General features: G+C 42.5%; 1 protein-coding gene across 1 annotated transcript in view; it reads right to left on the bottom strand.

Moving 5' to 3' along the window:
* The window catches only part of EXOC4 (exocyst complex component 4), a 497,223-nt gene that overhangs the window by 409,721 nt on the left and 68,527 nt on the right, over positions 1–18,975 (bottom strand). Inside the window, exon 7 of the mRNA XM_073652485.1 lies at positions 15,706–15,880. Within this exon, the coding sequence (XP_073508586.1) occupies positions 15,706–15,880 (175 nt within the window). The remainder of the gene's footprint in view (positions 1–15,705; positions 15,881–18,975) is intronic.

Raw genomic sequence — 18,975 nt, 5'->3', positions numbered from 1 at the left:
TCCCATTATTCTGTATGGAGGACTATGTGGGTCCCATTATACTGTATGGAGGACTATGTGGGTCTCATTATACTGTATGGAGGACTATGTGGGGCCCATTATACTGTATGGAGGACTATGTGGGGCCCATTATTCTGTATGGAGAACTATGTGGGGCCCATTATACTGTATGGAGGACTATGTGGGTCCCATTATTCTGTATGGAGGACAATATGGGCCCATTATTCTGTATGGAGGACTATGTGGGTCCCATTATTCTGTAGGGAGGACTATGTGGGGCCATTATTCTGTAGGGAGGACTATTGGGGGCCCATTATTTTGAATGGAGGACTATGTGAGGCCCATTATACTGTATGGAGGACTATGTGAGGTCCATTATACTGTATGGAGGACTATGTGAGGCCCATTATTCTGTATGGAGGACTATGTGGGGCCCATTATTCCGTATGGAGGACGATGTGGGTCTCATTATACTGTATGGAGGACTATGTGGGTCCCATTATTCTGCATGGAGCACTATGTGGGGCCCATTTTTCTGTATGGAGCACTATGTGGGGCCCATTATTCTGTATGGAGGGCTATGTGAGGCCCATTATTCTGTATGAAGGACTTTGTGGGGCCCATTATTCTGTATGGATAACTATATGGGCCCATTATTCTGTATGGATGACTATGTGGGCCCATTATTCTGTACGGAGGACTATGTGGGCCCATTATTCTGTACGGAGGACTATGTGGGCCCATTATTCTGTACGGAGGACTATGTGGGCCCATTATTCTGTATGGAGGACTATGTAGGCCCATTATTCTGTATGGAGGACTATGTGGTGCCCATTATTCTGTATGGAGGACTATGTGGGGCCCATTATACTGTATACTGGTTGGCCTGTGACTTTATGCAAGTATTTCATTTTGGCCCTCTGTGTATTTGAGTTAGACATCACTGATGTAGAGGAATTAACTTATATAAAACTGTAAAATACTGTACAAAAGGTGAGAGTATACTTTAAAGTAATAGATTTGTGCACAAAATTCTAGAGAAGTAATAATTCTCTCTCCCAAGTGAAACCACTTGTCACGGATAGGCCTCTGGACAAGCAGTGAACATGTTCTTGTTCAGCGAGATAGAGAGCGGGATGTTGTCTACAAAGATCAGCACAGTTCAGCTAGGCCCAAACTACATTTTGCCCACTGCCGGCTGCATATGTGCCTACTAGTGCGTTCACATGTGGCGTTTTTGTTGCTTTTTTTGTATGCATTTTTGCAGATGAAAATAAGCAGCGTTTTACAATACCAACAAAGTAAATGAGATTTCTGAAATCTCATGCACATGCTCTTTATTTTTTCATTGCAGATTTGAACTTACAAAGCATTTTTTCAAATCTGCCACGTCAATTCTTTCAGCGTTTTTTGCCCATTCAAATGAATGGCAAAAATGCATGCAAAAAAGCAGCAAATCCGAATGCGCAATTATATGCAGCGGTTTTCATACCAACACTGTTTTTTTTCAGTAGAAAAATCTGCTGTAAACACTAAACATGTGTCTATATACACTGAAAGTGAATGCCGAGGTATACATCCACTATAGGAACCCACATTAAAGAAAAGCATACCGCATGGTGGACATTTCTTTACTGTAGCCCGCTATACAGGTGAGCACAGTCTGCTGCATTTTGCTATACAGCTAAATGTTAAGCAGGCACATGCTGGCCAACTGGAGACTGAAAGAAGCCACCTTTGGCCTTCATCTGGTGAATGGAGGCATATGTGCTCAGTACAATGTACATTGGGAAATGCTCCTGACATAACCTATAGTCTAAGTGCACACGTGCAATGGTCACCTAGCCTAACCCTTGCTCCATTACATGGAGAGGAGGGAGTAGGGATCCTCTCATTATCATTTTAGAAAATCAATGATACGATTTACACTTTAATTTTTGGGGATATGCTTATAATACAGTTCCAGCATGAGAGTGCATATATTCATGCGCATTCTGTACACTCTATTAAGAAAACCCCTTATTTCTCATTGTTATTCCCAGCGCAGGATGTTTTCTTACCTAGTATGTCATTCTCCATATCCCTAGCGTTGAATTACACGGGCTCATTGATAGTTCTACCAGGTCTCATTCACCAAAAGGCCACGGTGAGTTTTGCGCTGACAACTGAGCGCTTAATTGTGTTGTTCTGTGAACCATGAATATTCATTGCAGCCGAGTAACAATTAAACGCTCTGTCACCATGCATGTAAAGCAGAGGAGAGGGCATGTCGGACCTGCAATCTGTCAGCCTGGCTGCCACAAGCAAAATGACAGAGCCTTAGTGATGAGGAGTTAAGACATATGAAAGGCAATGTTTATCCAGAAGGAGGGTTACTGTAGGCAGTGAGCAATTAGGCGCTCCTCAGCCAGCAAGGAACTGGCAGGAGGTGTTCTGCTGCTAATGCCAGTTTGCCAGTCTACTACCACTCTGCAAAAAAAACAGGAGACCCAATGTGATTCAGTGATCTACGCATAGGTCCAGCCAGGCAAAGGATAAGTCAGTGTGCAGTGACTGATGATTCCCTGAATCTATGGCAAGAAAAGAATGGATGAAGTAAGTCTGTGCCACTGTAAGAAGGCAGATTTTCTACACTTCAGTGCAGATCTGTCCGCTTAATATGATCTGCTACGCAAGAGCAGCTCACAGCTACAGAACTGTCCTTCTATTAGCACACTGCCTTTCTCTGCAGTGTCTTATATACACAACAGTCTGTCAAAGACTGCCCTGCCGCATTTGTAGGCTCCCAGGTGCAACGGCAACTCATCGGCACTGTGATCGCAATGAGGGGCACTCATGGGCTTATAGAGTGGGCCCATCCCCAACATGAATCACTTACGTTCCACATTTGTTATTGACTTCAGCACAGCATCTAAGGGTTAAAAGGTTAGGATCGAAGGTTCCTCTGATGCCGGCTATTAAAGCAGGAGCTTAGCTGTCTAACAGGTTAAGTTTTTGATTAAAAACTGTTTTAATCTGCTGCAGATCTTGCAGTTCTCTGAATGCTGAGCTCTGTATAACCCGCCCGCGCCACTGATTGGCAGCTTTCAGTGTACACTATGCATTAATAGAAAACTGACGATCAGTGGTCAGGGTGGGGTTGGACTACATGGCAGCAGTTTTACTAGTCCTGTAGTGATATTCTCCTGTTGATTAACAATGACTTCATAAAAACTACACTAAGCAGACCAGTAAGTGATACATTACTGGAATCAGGGTCTCTGCCTTTAAATTATGCTGCTCTCAGATTGAGTAGCAAAAACCTGGTGACAGATTCCTTTTAATAAATTGTGGTATTGCATATGCAGACGTTGCCTTGGCCAGTGCTGCCCAACTAAAGGCCAAAGGATAGCATAGAATATTTGGCAAGGGAAGGCAAAATCAACTAGTGTAACAATCCTCATTAAATGATCAGACTTGATCTTTCAGGTACACATTGTACTCAACCAAGAATAAAGAAGCTCCCCTAGATCAAGCTGACTTGTGGGGAAATAAATGTGTCTTTTCCATGTTCAAAAGTTTTGATGTGTGTGGGCTTTTTATATGTCTGTATTAGTGTTCACTCCATGTGTATTTGCCAAAAATGAGAACAGATCTCTGAGGTTCTGCCATAAAAATTTGTTCATCTTTCCAAGGCATTAAATATACCATGGAACACTGAAGATTATCATCAAAAGTGGCTCAAATTTTGCCCAAGAGAGACATTACCTAGAACAGGATGTCCCTCAAAAATTTATGAAAAGACAAGAGGAAAATTGGTCTGGGAGTCTACGAAGAGGCCTTCAACAACATTAAAGGAGCTGCAGGAATTTCAGCAAGTACTGGTAGTGTAATGCATGTGACAACAATCTCACATTCTTCATATGTTTAGTCAGGACCGTTGTTTTTTTTTTTTTTTTTTTTTTAACTATAGGCCTAAAAACTAAACAGGCAGATAGTTGCTGAAAGATGCAACTACCTGATTGTTGTACTCGGAGCAGGCTCAATGTGGCCACCGACAGCTCCTGCCGGCGATTCAGCTGCTACATGTCAACAAAGCAGCTCTTTTTCCGAGCTGCTCTATGGGGCTTTACTTCCAAAGTAATGCTGAATGACAGCTGGCTTCCTGCAGTTAGGCAACGAGGAGCCGGCAGTCAATCAGCATTACGTCAGCAGTCACACCCCATGAACAGAGCATAGCAGAAGAGAAGCCGCTGCTCTGTCAATGTGACGTCAGCGTAAGCCATTGAGCTGTCGACAGGAGAGGTCTGTGACCGCTTTGTGTTGGCAGAGATCGGTGTTGGACACAACAGGCAGGTAGTTAGCATCTACCTGCCTGTCAATTCTTAGGCCTCTGCTAAAAAGCTGAAGATGAACAGGAATTTCACCTTTCAGCATGATAATGACCCTAAGCATACCTCTAAATCAACTAAAGAATGGTTTCACCAGAAGCGGATCAGACTTTTGGAATGGCCCAGCCAGAGCCCAACCTGAATTCAATATCTATGGCCTGACCTGAAGAGGGTGCTGTACACAGATGTGGAGGGCACTGTACACAGAGATGCCCTCAGCGTCTGACAGATGTGGAGCATGACTACAAGGAAGAGAGGGCAAAGACTGCCAATTCTAATTGTGATATGCGGACAGACTCCTACCCAAAAAGACTGAATGCTGTCATAAATTTAAAGGGTACAGTTTAAAGGTATACGTATTTATACAAATCGCATTATTTTAGCTCTTTATTTTTTATTTTTATTTTTTTTTTACACCCGAAAAGATTTTTATTTATTTTTCAATGGAATCGAACAGATTATGGATGATAAAGGGGGAAAAAGTTCTGAAATTATTCCTCCCAATATGATTTTTTCTTTTTACATGACAAAAACCTAGCATTTTAACAGGGGTGTATAGACTTTTATATCCACTATATAACAAAATATATGCCACGCTGCGCATCTACAGAGTTGTGCAGTTAGAAACGGATCTCTTGTGCAGTCAAGTTCAGTACAAGCTAATAGATGTTCTGCAGCACACAGACTATCCTTTCGCTATTGATCCTGCAGTTGTTTCCTCGATCAACAGGTAATGATGAATGAGACAAATCATCTCAGCAGCAGGAGAAAAGAGAACTGAGGACAATGAGAACCGAGTGGTAGAGGGAAATAGGTTGTGTGTTTATGACATCTTTTAGGCTGTGTGCCCACGATGCGTTTAAGCGTTTCCGCAGCGGCAATTCCACTGCAGAAACACTTAAAAACGCATGGTAGAAGGCCTGCCATGTTTCCCAATGATAATCCGCATGTGCTGTGCACATGCTGCGGAAATTTCCGCGGCGGATTATCATTGCGGAAAAAAACGCAGCAATACCAATTATTTTGCGGAAGCGCTGCGCTTTCACCACCATTGACTTGCATTGGAACGCATGGATTCCGCATCACTGCATCTGGCAATGCGGAATCCATGCATTTCAATGTGCGGATGGTACCCGGGTGTGCAGGAGAGGAGACTCTCCTCCGGACCCGGGTACCATAGAACCTGTAAAAAAAAGAATAAAATAAAAAATAAATATTATATTTACCTTCTGATGGCCCCCAGTGTGCTTGTCTTCGCTTGCGGGCAGATCGCGGTGGACTCAAATACCTGCGCTGACGTCATTTAGTTATGTGACGGCAGGTCCTTCAGTGTACCGCGAGCTGCCGGCAAGCCGAGACGCATCGAATCAAGACTCCGGGGGCCATCGGAAGATAAATATATATTTATTTTTTTATTTTTTACCATTCTTTTATGGTCACACTATATAAATCCATGCCGTTTGCGTGGATTTATATAGTGTGACCAAGTTGACAAGCACTTTCCAAGTGATGCTAAAATCACTTGTAAAGCGCTTGTCAACCCGCATGCGGAAATGCATGTGAAGAAAGCTTCACATCCGCATGTCCCTGGCAGGAAAAACGCATGTACAATCCGCATGCGTTTTTTCTGCCATGGAGATGCAGAAACGCTCAGGAAAAATCCGGAGCATTTCTGCACCGTGGGCACATAGCCTTACACACAGGTGAACATGCTGAGTTTTCCAAAGGAGGAAGACACTTCACTAAATGCTGCCATTTTTTTTTGCCCCAAGCATCTTTTTTCGGTTCGTACCCAGAGCACTTTTTTGTCTATCAGCAGTTTTTTTAGCCAACCCACTGCCTCGTATTGTGAAGTATAGCGCATCTTCAGAACTAAAAACTCATTAAGAATGTTCAGGTCGCTTCTTTTGGCGTCTTTGGAAACCTGAAGTGGTTAAAAGACACTCAAAAGACTGAACATATGAAAAGCAAGTCATTTTTCATAGAAATGCTTAGGTTCATTCATTTTAGTGCTCTCTGGGTGCTTTAACAGACGAGTTTCACAATGGATTCACTTGAAAAGGACATTGTGTGCACATACCCTAAAGGTAGTCATGTACCTAAAATGCCTGACAACCACATCTCCTTTATGCCCATACACACTGGGCTCAGGTCCCAGTAGGAAAAGCAAAATAAGGTACCTCTGACAGTGGCTCATCTCCCTTGGGAACATAGTGATTAGATATGATGAAATGAACCATGCAAAGCATTCTTTCTCCATACCCATTAGATTGTTGGTGGTCCCACTGACTAACTTTCTTGAAATGTATATGGCCAGTATAGTTTCATAGTTTTTCAGGTTGAAGCTAGACATAAGCTATAGTTTGAACTCTATGAACTTAAAGCGAACCTGTCAGCAGGATTTTGCTATGTAAACTACAGGCAGTGTCATGTTGGGGCAACTGCACGGATTAATATGATACCTATGGTGAAGCTGGGGTGGCCTGTAGGCAGGTCTTATCATGCTGATCTGGCCTATAGCACCAAAGCAAGACCCTGCCTACAGTCCCGCCCCGGAGCACAGACATATCATTAACTCAAAACTGCAAACACTGATTACACAAGACAGATTTCTCCACCTCAGGGGTCATATTAATCAGTGCAGCAGCCCCAACATGACACTGCCTGTAGTTTACTTACAAAAATCCTACTGACAGGTTTGCTTTAACATTTAAAGGGGTTTTCCAGGATTAGAAGGACATGGAAGCTTTCTTGCAAAAACAGCACCACACCTGTGTTCAGGATGTTCTTGATATTGCAGTGCAGTTCCATTCACTTCGATAGAGCTGAGCCACAATACCAGACGCAGCCGACGGTAACAGATGAGAAGCAGGTTCTGGAAGAAATCAGTCATATCCTTTTAATCTTGGACAATCCATTCAAAAGTGGTAACTGGTTGCCTAATAATGTCAGCTCAAAGAATGAAAATTGATCTTATGGCAAGAAAGTACAGCCACTGAGTCTGCCGGCATCCATGTACATGAGATTTTTGACATATCTCTTCAAAGTCTAAAGGATATGCCAACAAAAACATATATATGGCTACCCATATACCCATGTGGTCATCGACAAGTGTAGTCACTAAGATCTGTCTGCATTTTCAATCATGAATGAAAACGACTAGAATGAGTAATCTTGCCGTTTGCTCTTCTGGTATATTTAAATATGATCAGCCGTCATTCTCAAGCTTTCATTCTGACAGCAGTTAAATGTCTGCGCCCAGATGAAAGGAGGTTTTTCTATTAATTTAGAAGGCAAGACTCAAGCCACCAACACGTAGAAAGGCTCTTGTATTTCATTACAGAAGTGCAATGATGAATTTAAAGAGAATGAAGAGTATCTGACATCTGTTTCCTAGGTGTTCCTGCTGTTTTAAATCATAACCATTCTTTGGTGCAGCATATTTTTATACTCTTTCTTTCCAAACAGGGAAGCTAAGGAAGCAGAAGCGCCAATGCTGCTGCAATAAATAACAGAGAAAGCTTGATTTGTGCTGCGGTGAGTACATTAAAGCCAATTATCTTCAGAAGGAAATTGAATAAGGAGGCAGCATATAATAAAAATGACAACCTGGGCTTGTCTGAAAAACATCCTGCAATTTGTATTCGATGTGCATTACTTGAGGAAAAAAGTAATCACTTTAATTAAGAACATTGGAACACAGTTCTAAGTAAATTAGGGTTTAATTAAAAAAGGAAAACATTTACAGAAACCGTTACTGCCACGCTTAGTGATAAAACAGTGAAAAGCATTAACCTGTCCCAAATTAAAAGGACTTTCCTGCAGTGGAGGTAGCATTAACATTACTGACCATGTTTCCCAATGAAATCATGCAGGAAGATAATTTCTCCAACTTAGCAAAGTGTTACACTAAGCGATTTTACTCTAATAACACACCGGCAATTGCAGCTAACAGCAATTTGGTTCTGCGGATTGAAAGAACTGAAAAATGCAGTTCTACTGAAATCAATGGATTCTGACAACAAGCTGGCACAGGGAGCAGAATATATGTTAATCTGGAATTTCTAACTTTTTTTTCCCCTCATTTGCTTCATGTTAAATTTGAAGAGTTACAAAAAATTGATGGTGTATCAACCAGTGTCTGCTGAGTTTTCTTAAAGGGGACCTATCACCAGATTTTACAGGCATCATGAATCAGACGCTGGCTATGCGATTGCAGCCAGGTATTGTTTGAACTTGAAGCATTAATGGGAAAAGGACTGGCGACTAGTGTTGAGCGATACCTTCCGATATCAGGAAATATCGGATCAGATTGGATCGGGCCGATACAGATACCGGAAACCAATGCAAGTCAATGGGACACAAATATCGGAATGAAAATAAACCCTTTCTTTCCTTGTAGGTTAATTCCACATGAAGGAAAACAACTAACAATAATGTAGAATGTATTGGGGGAGGTGGTTGCCCAAATCGATGGGAACAGTGCTCACAGTGAAACATGAAAAGCCGGCAATTCAACAGCGGCATATACCGGTACCCGACAATTTAGAACAGAAAGAATAGAGCATCACACATAGATTAGATAGATAGAAACATGTCAGTCACATATATATGAAGTACAGTGACAGTGTTGCTTACTGTACTTGTCATTTAGTGTAAAGGATTTATTTAAAAACATAATAGTGTTTTCATGCACCGTCTCTTTAAAAAAGCCGGCCGGCAATTCAGTTGCGGTACCCGACAATTTTGTAACAGAAAGATAGAGCATCACACATAGATTAAATAGATAGAAACATGTCAGTCACATATATAATAAGTAAAGTGATAGTGTTGGTTACTGTACTTGTCATTTAGTGTTAAAATAAAGGATTTATTTAAAAAAAAATTGGCGTGGGGTTCCCCGTAATTTTAGTCTCTAGCGGAGGTTAAGCAGACAGCTGGGGCAGATGTTTGAAGCCTGGGAAGGGGGTAATACCCACGGAGCTTCCCAGGCTACTAATATCAGCCCCCAGCTGAATACCTAGCCTTTACTAATGGGAGACCCCCCCCAAAAAAATGACGTGGGGTCCCCCCTATTTTAATAGCTAGCAAAGGCTAAAACACACACTACACCCAGAAAAAAATAAAATAATTTATTTGAAATAAAACACACCATTTTATTTAATTCTTAGTTTACTAAAAAAAAAATAGTTACCTGTCCACGTTCCTGCGCTGATATCCCATGCACAGCTGTCACATCTGGAGATGGTGACAGCTGTGCATGGCTGCTGTAAGCTCACACTGCCGGGAACACGTCCGCTCCCGTTAGCGGGAGCCACTGACTGAGGTCACCGGAGTGCATTCAGTCAGCGCAGCTCCGGAGACCTCCTTTACGGCACTGCTGTACCGTGGGAATTTCTCACGGTACAGCAGGGCCGTAAAGGAGCTGACCGGAGCAGCGCTGCCTGAATTCCGGCTAACCCGCTTATGCTTTACGTCCTCGTCATTCTAGCGGCGGCAGCGGTTCAGAGCGGTCACATTCTATGTGGCTGCTCTAAACTGGAGATCATCGTGGGACACTCATGGACTACTACGGAGGGGTAAGGATAAGGTTGTGGTTTATTATTTTATATTTTATTACAGGAGATCGATGGCTTCGGGGAATTAGGCGTCTAGGTGAGTATAGGTGTATTTTTTTATTTTTTACTTTATTTTAGGTGGCGATCGGCGGGGACAGGTAATGTATAAACTAATTTATTTTAGGCAACCACTGGCCACCAATGAAATGTATTTAAAATTTATTGGGGACACAGTAGGGCAATTTAAATAGCAGGATCAGGCTGATGGGAACTACTGCTCCCATCGAGCTGATCCTGCTGGCACGAGTGGACGGGGGACAGACACAGGCCGATGGGAGTAGTAGTGTCACATCGACCTATGTCTGCCTGCACGCACACACCCCCAGACATCGCACAGACACCGCACACACCAATCATGACGGGCTGATGGTCTGCGAGGTGTGGCTGACCTGTGCGGCCGTGGGAAAGTTCATGCGAGTTCATGCAATGCAGTGAAGCATGAACTCACATGAACCCTCTGAGGGCACCGCGGCGACTTCAAATGAACAGCTGATCGGCATCAGCGGATACCTCAGCTGTTCATTTGAAATAACCGGCGGGAAAGCGCAGCACAGAACGGGAAAGCCGGCGGTGAGGTCTTTTCATTGCCGGCTTCCCCGCCCAGGTCCTTCGCTCCCCGCCCGGTCCTAACTTACGATCGGGATGGGAGGTGGCGAGGGGAGCGGAGGATCGGGGTGGGAGGCTGCGGGGAAGCGAGTATGGGGCTGAGTGATTGTTTAAAAGCCGGCGGGCGGTAAAAAGCCACCGGCTTTTAAACAATCAGGAGAATTCTTCCACGCTGGGATGGTATTCTGATGACAGGCTGGATCGCAGCTGAGCGCTGCCATCCAGCTTGTCATCCTTCAGAGACACTGCAGAGCGCAGGCATTATGGGAACTTCCGATTCCAGTATCCGATATTGTAAAAATATCGGAACTCAGTATCGGAACTCCGATACCGCGAATATCGGCCGATACCAGATATTACAGTATCGGAATGCTCAACACTACTGGCGACTAGTGTTGAGCGAGTATGTTCGTTTAACCCTTTCGCCGAGTATGCTCGGCCGAGCACAGAGTATTTATAGCGTGCTCGGGCTTTAAGTTTTCGTCGCTCCGTGGACATGATTTGCGACTGTTTGACAGATTTAATACATGTGAGGAATGCCTTTTTTTTCCAGCATTCCTCACATGTATTAAATCTGTCTAAGTTGCAAATCATGGTCACGGAGCGACGAAAACTTAAAGCCCGAGCATTCTATAAATACTCGGTGCTCGGCCGAGTATACTCGGCGAAAGGGTTAAACGAACATACTCGTGCAACACTACTGGCGACGTTTTGGTTTAAACTTTGCTTTGAAAAACTGGCCAAGGACTCAGCTGAGTAGTCCGAGGCTGATCCCAGCCGGCTTTCCCCACCCTGATCCTTTTGACTCACTGGTCTCTCCCAATATTTGTATGTAGTAGGAAAAGGATGGTAGTGGTAGTTTGCGCTGCTGTGGCTGAATAAAGGAGTGCAGAAAACGTGGTAATGGCTGATCATGCAGTTTTTATTCTTAGAGAAAGGTGCTCAGAAATGCATTGGTAATAATAAAAACCAAATCCCAAGTGCCAGTTTCCATTTTTGTCATTATGCATCTGGAAGAACCATTTCCTCCGGCCACTGGGCTGGAGCAGTGGCTTTCCACAATTTTGTAGGTGTTGTGCCTGTACACAACACCTTCAGCTGGTCCAACTTCGAAACTTTTAGAAAATAAACTACTTGATCAACCATTACCACGCTTTCTGGCTTCATTTATTCAACCACTGCAGCAGCTGTCAAATCCTGATTTCTCAGTTGTAGGTTAAACTACCCTTAAAAGGTCAGCAGATTCCTATATCCCTCACTTACCTCAATTTGTCCATCGGAAAAGACTATCTGCACTTGGTGTTCTCCTATCTCTTTATACACTGTGTGCAGAATTATTAGACAAGTTGTATTTTAGAGGATTATTTTTATTATTGATCAACAACTATGTTCTCAATCAACCCAAAAGACTCGTAAATATCCAAACTTAATATTTTTGGAAGTTGGAGTGGGCTTTTTTTCGATTTGGCTATCTTAGGAGGATATCTGTTTGTGCAGGTAACTATTACTGTGCAGAATTATTAGGCAACTTAATAAAAACCAAATATAATCCCATCTCACTTGTTTATTTTCACCAGGTAAACCAATATCAGTGCACAACATTTAGAAATAAACATTTCTGACATGCAAAAACAAAAAAAATTTGTGATCAATATAGCCACCTTTCTTTATGATGACACTCAACAGCCTTCCATCCATAGATTCTGTCAGTTGCTTGATCTGTTTTCGATCAACATTGCGTGCAGCAGCCACCACAGCCTCCCAGACACTGTTCCGAGAGGTGTACTGTTTTCCCTCCCTGTAGATCTCACATTTTATGATGGACTACAGGTTCTCTATGGGGTTCAGATCAGGTGAACAATGGGGCCATGTCATTATTTTTTCTTCTTTTAGACCTCTGCTGGCCAGCCACGCTGTGGAGTAGTTGGATGCATTTGATGGAGCATTGTCCTGCATGAAAATCATGTTTTTCTTGAAAGATACCGACTTCTTCCTGTACCACTGCTTGAAGAAGTTGTCTTCGAGAAACTAGCAGTAGGTCTGGGAGTTGAGCTTCACTCCATCCTCAACCCGAAAAGGTCCCACAAGTTCATCTTTGATGATGCCAGCCCAAAACAGTACCCCACCTCCACCTTGCTGGCGTCTGAGTCGAAGTGGAGCTCGATGCCCTTTACAGATCCAGCCTCTGGCCCATCCATCTGGCCCATCAAGAGTCACTCTCATTTCATCAGTCCATAAAACCTTTGAAAAATCAGTCTTAAGATATTTCTTGTCCCATTCTTGACGTTTTATCTTATGTTTCTTGTTCAAAGGTGATAGTTTTTCAGCCTTCCTTACCTTGGCCATGTCCCTGAGTATCGCACATCTTGTGCTTTTTGATACTCCAGTAACGTTGCAGCTCTGAAATATGGCAAAACTGGTGGCGAATGGCATCTTGTCAGTTTCACGCTTGATTTTCCTCAATTCATGGGCAGTTATTTTGCTCCTTTTTTGGCCAACACGCTTCTTGCGACCCTGTGGGCTATTTGCCATGAAACGCTTGATTGTTCGGTGATCACGCTTCAAAAGTTTGGAAATTTTAAGACTGCTGCATCCCTCTGCAAGACATCTCACAATTTTGGACTTTTCAGAGCCTGTCAAATCTCTCTTCTGACCCATTTTGCCAAAGGAAAGGAAGTTGCCTATTAATTAAGCACACCTTATATAGGGTGTTGATGTCATTAGTCAACACCCCTCCTCATTACAGAGATGCACATCACCAGATTTACTTAATTGGTAGTTGGCTCTCAAGCCTATGCAGCTTGGAGTAGGACAATATGTATAAAAAGTATCATGTGATCAAAATACTCATTTGCCTAATAATTCTGCACGCGGTGTATTTGTAAATAAGTAGAGATCTGTCAGTCACCTTTAGCGGGGTGGGTAGAATCCACCAGGGATTTGGCCTCAGACTAGTGAGCCGAGACATATAAGCTCTGGCTACCTTTTCAAAGTATATTTTACTCTAAAATTCCTTAATATTTCAGGAGAAAACATCTGTGGCTGCAATCGTGCCATCAGTATCGAATTCATGCTGCTCGTGGTTCAGCAGCACAAATTTGATGGCTGGTTCCTTTTAAGCTCTGACTATTGGTTCCCCAAAACACAATTATGGTATTCCCGCCAAACTAACATCAGCCTGCTCAAAGATGTTTTACAAGGCGGTAAACATATTTGGGCTAAATTATAGTACTGGAGAAGATTTTCAGAATACTTTACCCACTCCTACACCACTTCTTTGAGGTAGGAATGGCATTAAGAGTTGGTCCAAAACCCAAAAGTAAATTTCAAATAATAAATATTTAAAAGCTAATAACTTTTTTTTTAAGTTAAGTCATGGTAAAATTCACTACCATTCACTCTGTACTGAAACTTAGTGTTCTGTTTATATTACCCACTTCCACTGACGATTTGTTTAAAAATCCCCAGTGCATGATGGGATATGTAAACGGATCATCATCCACTGGCTGAAACTGCTGTCACTCCCATTTCTGCCCTGAAATGAAGAGTCATCGAAGGGGAGGGGCTGGGACATTCTGACACTCCCCTTTCTTCATTTGTCGCCCTGAAACTAAGAGTCATCAGCTTCGTTTGCATATCCCATCATGCACCGGGGATTCTCGAACAAATCATCATAGGAAGTGGGTAATATAAACCGAACCCTAAGTTGCAGTATAGAGTGAATGGTAGGGAATTTTACCATGAGTTGAATTACAAAAGTTAATCGTTTTTAAAGATTTATTAATTAAAATTTACTTTTTGGTTTTGACTAACCCTTTAAGGGTTTCCCAGGACTGAAAACATTATTTAGGGGTTAACCTGTGATAATAAAAATGAGAACTAAGAATATAAGCATCCTATACAATAGACACTATCTCTACTGCCTTCTTGTCATTTAACTTATTTTTCAGTTCATTCTGACTCAGAAAAATGCAAAATAAATAAATCTCTCAGAAAATTAACAAGCTGTTGACTGATCCATTAATGGGTTACATATTTCTACATTTTGCGGGTACGGTTATGGATGGAATATGGTAAATAACAGTTTGTGCTTAATCCTTGTCGTACCCTATTTAGGTTGAAAAAGAAAATTACACCCACAATCTGTCATTTTCCATGATAAGAAGAGCAAGTCTTTCATTATTCACGTATACAAGGTACATAGACACTCTGGTCTCGCCTCCTCTCTTTCTTCGTGGCTGTTGAACAATTACGGGGCTAATGCTTTCTTTGCACAAGAAGAAAGCATTACTACACAGATGTAATAACACTTATGACATTTCGACTCCATGACGTTTTATGGACAGTAATAAACATCAATCCTATTAAAAATGAGGCTATTTAAAAGGAGTAGTGAAAAGATTTTCATTCAATGGATAATCCTTGGTTTTTCCCTTCAAATGTAAAAAATAAAATAGGGTTTTTACTGAGATGGAAAAAAATTGGGTCAAGGGGAGTAAATAACATAAAATAACAAAAGGACCATTACTTAGCTGACAAATCCCCTACTCCTCCTCCGCTGTAGTTCTGGAGCTCCTCATCAGTCTGTTCACGTCGTTGCATTGATATCAAAATGGTGGAGCTGAAGTGGCATGCAAATTCATCAGGTAATTCGTGGTTCTTTTGATATTTTATGCAATTTGCTCCCTTTAGTCTATTTTAGAAAAACTCCATTACTGAGTTATTACTAGAATAGCAAGTCCTAGAAATAGGGAATAACTTGCCGAACAAGTCTCTGCAACCACAAGAGCACAGTTCTGCAATGTCTCATCTTGAATGGAGTGGTAGGGCGCAGCATGCTGAGTCTCTGCTCCATTCTGTGACTATAGAACTGACGGAGAAAGCCAAGCACAGTGCTCTGCTAATTCAGGGAATAGACAGGGAATGGAGCATGTGCCCCTTCACTCCATTCAAGGAGGAATTTTGCAGAACCCCGTTTTTGGGATTTCGGCATTTCCCATGATAACTCTTTAAATCAGAACGGACATGGAAATTGTCACCCTACCCTACAAGAATATCTATGAAGCTACATTAACATCCAAGTGAACGTGAGCTCCAATCTTGAATTTTACCTGGATAACTGTTTGAATTTTCACCCAGACCTCGGCCATGTCATACAGTTTAATGTCGCCATCCTGACTTGTGGGAGAAGTCACAGTCTCCTGCAGATATCCCAGAACTACAGAATGAGCTGAGGCCACTGCATTAAACTTATCAAACAGAAGCTCCAAAAGTTCCAGAAGAAGCCTGATGGAAATAAAGAATAAAACAAGTTAATATGAAGCAGATTAGAATCAAATGAACCATTTCTTTACTGTTAATAAAGCTGAACAATCCCTACCAGAATGGATAGAGTCGCCATGCACTTGATGAATGCAGGCAAGGTAAGTTGGGGACAGTACACCCATGTATTGATTATAGAGTATTAGTGCTGTCCTTGGGCTCATTGTGTTACTGTTTGGGCTATAGGCTGGAAGAAGATAGTGATCTAGTGTGTGGGTGGAAACTGTCCTCGTGCCACATGTATATTACTGTTACACTGCGCCACAGCCGTTATGTAATCATATATCCTATACGTCAGGCATACTATTCTTTGGCCACAAATCCCTCAAAGGGTTATTTCTAGTGTTGAGCGAGTATGTTCTATTAACCCTTTCGCCGAGTATGCTCGGGCCGAGCTCCGAGTATTTACAGCTGCTCGGTGATATGGTTGAATCGCTCCCGTGTGCATGATTTGCAACTGTTTGACAGCTTTATTACATGTGAGGAATGTGTAAGAAATAGACATTCCTCACATGTAATAAAGCTGTCAAACAGTTGCAAATCATGCACACGGGGGGGGGGCAAAAGGTGGCTACTTTGAAGAACCTAGAATATAAGACATATTTTCAGTTGTTTCACACTTTTTTGTTAAGTATATAATTCCACATGTGTTAATTCATAGTTTTGATGCCTTCAGTGTGAATATACAATTTTCAAAGTCATGAAAATATAGAAAAATCTTTAAATGAGAAGGTGTGTCCAAACTTTTGGTCTGTACTGTACATCTTTTCTTATAACCAGTAACAATCTTTAACCCCCCCACCTCACCTTAATCAACCCTTATTATTGAACGAAAACAGCACTCTCATAAACTCATCCTCTCCAGGGCTTCCATAACTTATCAAACATAGTCTTTTTTCCTTTTAGTATAAATTTATTTTTCTAATTGAATAATAAAAGCCGCCTGTCTTATAAACTCTTGTCGTGTTGGAGGCTCGTCCTGTATCCAATGCCTCGTAATGACTTTCCGAGCAATATTCAGTAATCTGGCAATAGCAATCTTGAACACATTATTAACTTTGACCTCCTCCACATACCCCAGGACATATATCAAGGGATCCCTGTCTATTATACATCCATACGTCCCCTCTATGGTATGGAGGACCGACGACCAGTAGGAAGCCAACCTAGGACAAAGCCACAACATATGAAGGAGTCCTGCTTGTTGCACCTGGCACCTTGGACACCTTGAGGTCGGTCTTAACCCTGCCAATATCAGGGGGGTTTTATACACTATGTATCACAAAGAGCTGCGAACGTCTTCCCGGCTCACTTAGGGATAGCTGCGGTACACATTCCAAAACTGAATCCCACTTCTCCTCCTCTATGCTCCCTATGTCTTCCTCCCATTTTGATTTGGCCTTAATAGGGTATTTATTTAGATATGTATGCACTAGGTCTCTATAGACCTCTGAGACCACCCCTTTGGCTCCTCCCTCCCCACAAATGTATTCCACTAGTATATCTCTCTGAACTGTCATATTAACCGATTTACTCTGTTTAACATACGCATGTTTGATCTGTCTATGTTGGAAGCTACATGCGGTGAGCATCGCATATACCATCCTCATATTCTCAAATGTTCTGAAGACATTTTGCTCCAGCAGCTGGTAAACATATTGAATTCCCATTCCCCTCCAATTTTTAAACTCGCCCATTTTATCAAATTCAGGCAGTTTATCATTTTGCCAAATGGGGGAAAAAGTTGTTAGATATTCCACCCCCCTAATTTTTTTAATTCCTTCCCATACCTTGTGCATTAGTGATAGTGTTGGGTACATCAATCCTAGCCTTCTAAAGCTTCCCGACTCTAGACACTGCACTAGTGGATTTTTTCCAGTCACCCTTGTCAGTACTCTCTGCACAGATCCTTCCCCACCAATTTTACTCCACCTTCTTAGCTGTTGGCTTTGAGCCGATAGGTAATAGATCCAAGGATTCGGGAGCACCAGCCCTCCTCCATCCGTAGGCCTCTGCAAAACTTCTGCCCGAATCCTCGGTTGCCTTTTCCCCCACACTAGATCCCTAAATATAGAATTTATTCTGCGAAACCTCTTTTTTGGTAGCCACACGGGAGCATTGTGCAGCCTGTACAGTATTTTCAGCATCAAGACCATTTTGATCAAATTTATCCTCCCTGCTACCGACAGGTGAAGTCTACACCAGTCCCCCGTCTTGGCTCTAAAACTCTCCAGCAGCGGATTTATATTCAGATCTACATATTTTGATAGTGGAAGTGTCACCTGTATTCCCAGGTACTTGAACTGTTTTACTACTGCCAGTTGTGCCCCTTCTGCCACCAACAGGTCCTGCCTCTCGCCATCTACCGCCATCATATTTGACTTATCCCAGTTGATCTCTAGACCTGATAGTGTCCCAAATTTCTTGATAAGATTCATTGCACCTTCCAAAGATTTCCATGAGTCCTCCAAAAAAAAGTAATACGTCGTCCGCATATAAGGCTATCTTTTCTTCCACTGTACCATACCTAAATCCGTGCACCGAGGTTGCTTTTCTGATCATCTCTGCCAATGGTTCCACCGCCAGCGCAAATAGCAGCGGGGACAGCGGACACCCCTGCCTCGTTCCCCTATGTAAGGTAAACTCTCTGGAGACCTCCCCATTGACTTTGATCTTAGCAGTCGGAGAGGTATACAATAGCCGCACCCAAGAGGTATAGACCGGTCCAAATCCCATATGCTCCATCACTTTCCATAAATAGTTCCATTCTATGCTGTCTAACGCTTTACACGCGTCTAATGAGACCACCACCCTACGAACCGCGTTATCCGACGGCAGCGGCAAACTGAGATACAATCTTCTCAGATTAATTGCCATAGACTTATTCGGCATGAAACCGGACTGATCAGGGTGTATTACCGTCCGGATCACACTCGCCAACCAGCTGGACAAGATTTTTGCCAATAATTTGACATCTGCCGTCAGCAAGGATATGGGCATATAGGACTTGGCAAACCTCATATCTTTACCTTCTTTAGGGATCAGGAATACTATGGCCC

Source organism: Phyllobates terribilis, unplaced genomic scaffold, assembly GCF_046119375.1.
Source record: "Phyllobates terribilis strain yellow unplaced genomic scaffold, ASM4611937v1 Scaffold_11__3_contigs__length_659146591, whole genome shotgun sequence".
Lineage (NCBI taxonomy): Eukaryota > Metazoa > Chordata > Amphibia > Anura > Dendrobatidae > Phyllobates > Phyllobates terribilis.
Note: the sequence above shows the minus strand (reverse complement) of the source record. Positions and strands in the feature narration are given on the sequence as shown.